This window comes from Antedon mediterranea, chromosome 10 (assembly GCF_964355755.1).
Source record: "Antedon mediterranea chromosome 10, ecAntMedi1.1, whole genome shotgun sequence".
Taxonomy (NCBI): domain Eukaryota; kingdom Metazoa; phylum Echinodermata; class Crinoidea; order Comatulida; family Antedonidae; genus Antedon; species Antedon mediterranea.
The window spans coordinates 15667689-15673843 of record NC_092679.1 but is presented as its reverse complement, the minus strand read 5'-3'; the positions used below and the strand labels follow the sequence as shown (position 1 = coordinate 15673843).

The window sequence follows — 6155 nt, the reverse complement described above, 5'->3', positions numbered from 1 at the left end:
TTTATTTTTTTGTAATCAAATTATAATTTGAAGAAAAAATTGTTCAGAATAAAAGTATTCTCAGAAATTATACTAGAAATGTTGTAGTCTTTCTTTAGCCAAAGGGTTACTGTCTCAGCAGAACATCTTTGCAAGGCTCGGCAATTGAGTTACTAGTTGGTGTTATACACAAAGTATGCTCGCTAAGTACGTAGCCTTGGTGGCGTCCTTCTGGTGGTGAATTGGGCAGTAAACCGAGAGACGATCCCTTACGGTTAATACGCACATAATATTGCACATGGACCAACAACTTAATATCTCATCCAAAAGATGGTGTGATATCTACATATATTTCAACCCGCAAGTTAGAACACATGGAGAGCAGTGGTCTTTAACGGTTCAGCGCCCAACACTGTCACTATCAATTTAGCTGACTGCGCTATGTCAATCTTGTGAGAACCTTGTTGTGTGGTTTAATGTAATTTTATAATATAATTTTAACAAGCAATTTTGATCATTTAATAGATTTTTGTGTAATTCAATTTCAAAAAATGTAAGCACAATTGCGTAACTCGGAGGCCCTCCAACTCGGGCATGTTTAGCTCTTTGCGACATATTTTAATGCCGGTTTTTCTTTTGGACACTGCTCTTGGGCCCCTGGGTTTAGCCAATGAGCGCTCATAGCTGTTACGCCACTGTGTAAGCAAATACAAAGTAAAATGCACATTCCAACGTATGCTTGTAATTATGTATATCTTTATTACCAATAACTTTTTTTAAGTGTCAAAATATTATAGTAGGTGTCACCGCTTTCCAAGACGTATTTGAACTGGAAGAACTTTTGGAACATTTCTTATAGTAAGTGAAATTCTTCTTCCCCGCTCTAAAATGTCTCCTGATTTTTTGCCGCACTCTTCCAAATTTTTAACATTCTCAGTCAATGTATCTTGCAATCTCTCGTCAATTCCATGTAAATATAATTTATACATATCTTCTGTGAGAAGTAATAAACTTCTTGGTTCAAGTAGTAGAGAAAAAACTGGTTGTTTTGCTGGTGTTGTCTGTAAAATATTAACAGGCAGATTTGATTTTAGTTATATATCATTAAGCGTGGTTCCCACACTAGAGACGCAAGGACATACGCGCGACCCAAGTGAGTTGACCAACGATAAGCCACTGTACGAATAATCCATTGATTGTGACTGGTCAAATCACTTGTGTTGCGTTACGTTAGATTTGCATGCTTAATATTATAGTACTGGTGTAGCAACCGATTCTCGTTACTTTTTCCATTATCATAGGAAAATTCTGTAATACAGCATCACATGTTATCACCTAGTATCATAAACATAATCCTTAACCTAAACTTCCCAGCACTGACCACTGGGTAAGTGTTGGCGTCGACCCAGTTATAAACATGTGGTTGTGTGTATAGCAAAATCTACTAATTAGGTTAGGGTTAGGGTCATATAAAAGCCCGTCCAAACTCGACACAAAGGGTGGGTTTATACCGGTGTCTAATAATTACCATGGTTTGGTTTTGGTTCTTATTATCTACTTGTGTATCTTGATGAGGATAGAAATCTAACAATGTGTGTGAACCCAGGTTAACAGTTGATATGACTGGATGGAAAAGAGGTCCATCTTCATGTGGCTGCAAAAAATAAAACCACTGTGTGAATACAGGTTAACAGTTGATATGACTGGTTAGAACGGAGTTCCAACTGGGTGTGGCTACAAAAAATAAAACCACTATGTGTGGACCAAGGTTAACATGCAGTATGACTGGATGGAACAGAGGTCCATCTTGTACTTCATTCAGTTTCATATGCAGTAAACATTCATTTTCACTTGTTTTCCATAGGTTACCCTGCCTGCAAGAATTTGGTAGTGCCAAGTGGCCTATTCCTATTACAGTATTATTTTGTTTATAGGTAATTGCAAACACACATGTGTGTGTATCATTCTGTTTTTATTAAATTATATGTATCTTCAATATTCAATAACGTTTGTCTCTTTATACTTCTCCCTATAATGCAAATATTTGAGAGAGAGAGAGAGAGAGAGAAATAAAGATTCTTCATTTACCCCTAAATTAAAAAGTAAATTGTGTTTCTTACCATAATACCTTGTCCTGGCTCATATTCATTTATTAACACATGATTTGGTGCCTTTCCAAAAACGCCAAGTGCAACAATTTTCTTAATTATTGTATCCAACCACTAAGAAAAAAATTGAAAAAAAAATTTAAGTTCATTTTACCCTTTATCCCTCAAACATGAATGCAAACTGGGAAAGATTTAATATTATTTGTCTTTAGCAATACTGTTTTGTTTTTCATCCTAAATTAAGTTTCAACCTTCCTAAATTGAGATTAGGCTTATGGTAGTATTCACACAATCAAAGCTTCAATAATAGCTGAGCTGATCTAATTTGGGCATACTCTACTTTATGGATGAGGCCAATTGTACATATTACTTAATTTTCTATTGGCACAGTGGACCATGCAGACAAAGAATTTATTGTGTGGTGGCTATTGGCACAGAGGACCATGCAGACAAACAATATCTTGTGTGTTGGCTATTGGCACAGTGGACCATGCAGACAAACAATATATTGTGTGTTGGCTATTGGCACAGTGGACCATGCAGACAAACAATATATTGTGTGTTGGCTATTGGTACAGTCGACCATGCAGACAAACAATATATTGTGTGTTGGCTATTGGCACAGTCGACCATGCCTTTGTTGACTTGGATTTTGCTGCTTTAATTTAGTCGGCACAGGGAATGAGGCGCATGATAAAAAACTTTTTTACATAAAATGCAGGGTTGACTGTTCAAATAGAAAATAAAGTATATGCATGCACGCCATTGGAACAGTTGACCGTGCCAATATATAATTTAGCATGTACAAAGTACCTGTGGTATTTTTTCTCGCACCATTCCTTTGGGGTGTGGGTTTCCTCCTAGGAAAAACGAAGGAAACATTTTAATATGGTAGTTAATTATATCACATTGTATCTGTACTGATTTGTTTAATATCAGTTTTGGTAATTAATATAAACATTTACCCCATTGCTGAAGTCTTCGGTTCAAAAGAGTTGTCCACTGTGGTTTTGGAGTTCCATAATATACCTATTCAGTAAGTAAATAAAGCAATACAGTTTACAATTTGTTGAATTGCAAATTTATTAGTAAACTTGTACTGATCTCTTCAGAACACAATGAGATTAGGATTCTGCCTTCCATGCTGTTTTGGGAACACTGTCCACATTTGACATTTTTTTAGCAAGGTACATATAAATCATGATGAGTTATGTATAAGAATTTTTGTGCAATAGACCAGCTTACAATGTCATCTGTTATAGAAACTGTAAGTAGCTTAATAAATATTAGACAGGGAAAATTGTTTAATACCATGGGATGGAGGGGGGATGGGGGTAATTAATGGTTTGATTCTAACATATGAATAGTCCATAAAAATTAGTACAGCATTTTAGCTATTAAAAGGTGATCTGGTTCGCATCTGGATTGGAGAGAAGATTTTGATCGGCGTTACTGAGTGAGTGCTGAGGTGATTTGATTTATGAAGTTGAAAATAATACCTGATGTTGCATATATTTTTCTTCCTCTGGAGTAATAAAGTTTGGAATATAGAATGCTTTTGAAGGTACCTGAAAACAAAAATGTATTATTTGCTTATTTTCAGCACTGTTTACTGTGCGTATAGTTAATATTTTTTACATGGAGGCTATGAGCATGTCGAAACTGTACCATATGTCGAACCAATTTTTTTTCTGATCAGCATGGTTATCATGCGTCTAATTTTTGTTTACTTTTTTAACGGCCTGTCACACCAAAATCAGTCCGGGCCAAAATTGGTCCGGCGGACCAGTTTTGGCTGCCAAAATCAGTCCGGGGGACCATTTATGGCTGCCAAAACCTGTCCGGCCGGACCAATTTTGGCCGCCAAAACTGGTCCGGTCTTACAAATATATGGTGCGCAAAATGAGTCATAATGTATATATCATTAAAAAAATGCCATGATTAGTCATTATATTGAAAACTACAGGGTTTTATTTGTTATTTTAATATTATAAATTAAGCCTGTTTTTTTAATTATTATTAGTAGTAACTCATCAATAATTAGTACTAATTGTTAGGCTTTTGTATACAATATGTATCTGCCTGTTTTTAATCCATTTTGTTCTTTTTTAACATCTTCGTTTCCCCATGATGTTAAAAACAATTTAATTTATTAATTATTTATGGTTAATCAATCAATATATCAATTCAATACAATTATTATAAAACAATTATCCAATATTGATTAGGCTGAGGAAGGAAACAGGCCTCAATCATAAATAAAATCTAGCTGGCAATATCAGCGTCTCATACCCGTTCGTGTGAGTGTGTGGCAGGCCGAAATATGAGTGAACACCTAAGTCATGTTTTTAGATAAAATACATTTATTTATAGTATTTATCCGACAAGATAACTTACTAATATATATCATGGGATATTTTTCTAGCCATAAACAACTTAAAACAGCATCATAGGCCTAGTAATTCAATTAAAATCGACAGAAGAAAAACCCGGACCGATTTTGGCAGTGGCAGACTGCTTTTGGCCACAATTTTAGAGCCAAAACTGGTCCTGCCGGACCGATTTTGGCCCCGGACAATATTTATCGTGACAGGCCAACCGGTTGACCATGTCGAATGCGAAGAGATAGAGCAACGTTTTAAAATAGAAACAAATTTCTTTTAAAATAAAGGTTTATTTTGTAACCAAATTCTGAGGATCAGTATAGATGACAGTCATAATGAATTTTTGGAGGGTTATACTAGCTGGCTAACTATACTGCTTAGGAGCCTAGTAGTTGGTAGATAGGGTAGGCCTAATACTAATATTGTATTATATTTATATTATCCCCTACAGCTTAACTAGTAATATATTAGGCCTAGGCCCTACTTATACTTTTTTTTAATTTTAGCTAAAGTCCTTCCTCGTAACTATTATGCATGAATGCAATCATGCACCAGTAAATACACACCCCTTGAATGCAGAATTGTTCAATGTCATTGTATGTAATTTTTTTCTCGACTTCGGTAGACATTATGAAATAAAAAGACAATTTAAATGTTTTGTTTACAAAAACGCACTCCTACAGCACTGATCATATCCAATCCATTTTATCCGATTAACAATCCATACGTTTTAAAATAAAGTATACTTTTAACATGCGCGCTAGCCAATTTAACGTCTGGATACAATATCTAAATTGTAAAATTCGGATCTACTGCAGGAACATTGCTATAATGTGGGAGCTATATTTCCTATACCATCCTGGCTAGTTGAGAATTCTCAACTATTTTATGTTTTTTTCTACCTTTCTGGAAAATGATATAATCCAAATTGTATTAATACTACCAGTAATAAATATTTAGAATCACTTGCATACCTTCACTAATTTTAGTTGTTTGTAGTTTAAGACAATCTTAGTGATATTTAAATGAAAACAATACGATAAAAACTATTGTGTCTGTATTTTACAAGACTATGACTTCCGTATAACGTGCATTGTGGGTACTTCAATTTTTATAGAAAAGCTAGGGAATCCTAATTTAGTAGGCAGCATATGGGGGCGGGGCAACCAAACTTGCTTATCAAATCAAAGCACAGTAAAGCAAAGGATAAAATTAATGTACGATCCCGTTTAACACTGTTCTCAACTATAGTCATTTTGGTATACTTGAGCACAGTGATAAAGAATAGGATAAACTTAACAATATACAAAAAAAACATTAATGTACGATCCAGTTTAACACTGTTCTCAACTATAGTCATTTTGGTATACTTGAGAACAGTGATAAAGAATAGGATAAACTTAACATTATACAACAAATAACATTAATGTATGATCCCGTTTAACACTGTTCTCAACTATAGTCATTTTGGTATACTTGAGCACAGTGATAAAGAATAGGATAAACTTAACAATATACAACAAATAACATTAATGTACGATGTAGTTTAACACTGTTCTCAACTATAGTCATTTTGGTATACTTAAGCACAGTGATAAAGAATAGGATAAACTTAATAATATACAACAAATAGCATTAAGGTATGATCCCGTTTAACACTGTTCTCGACTATAGTCATTTTGGT

At 34.5% G+C, this 6155-nt stretch overlaps 1 protein-coding gene across 1 annotated transcript; it reads right to left on the bottom strand.

The window, feature by feature from the left end:
• Positions 1-701: 701 nt before the first annotated feature.
• LOC140060602 (alpha-ketoglutarate-dependent dioxygenase alkB homolog 6-like) lies at positions 702-5190 on the bottom strand. The gene is made up of 7 exons (XM_072106883.1): positions 5038-5190; positions 3587-3655; positions 3053-3116; positions 2901-2947; positions 2100-2201; positions 1508-1633; positions 702-1040 (listed from the first exon to the last, which is right to left on the bottom strand). Exons 1-7 carry the CDS (start codon positions 5098-5100, stop codon positions 783-785), a joined length of 729 nt encoding a protein of 242 aa, XP_071962984.1. The 5' UTR covers positions 5101-5190; the 3' UTR covers positions 702-782.
• Positions 5191-6155: the final 965 nt, after the last annotated feature.

What these genes read in the sequence shown, in the direction of transcription:
- LOC140060602 (XM_072106883.1), bottom strand. Translation starts at nt 5,100, where the DNA reads ATGTCTACCGAAGTCGAGAAAAAAATTACATACAATGACATTGAACAA. An exon ending in TGCGAGAAAAAATACCACAG is followed by an intron (nt 2,202 to 2,900) that starts GTACTTTGTACA and finishes TTTTTTTCTTAG; the next exon opens with TGGTTGGATACAATAATTAA. An exon ending in AGCCAGGACAAGGTATTATG is followed by an intron (nt 1,634 to 2,099) that starts GTAAGAAACACA and finishes TATTTTTTGCAG; the next exon opens with CCACATGAAGATGGACCTCT.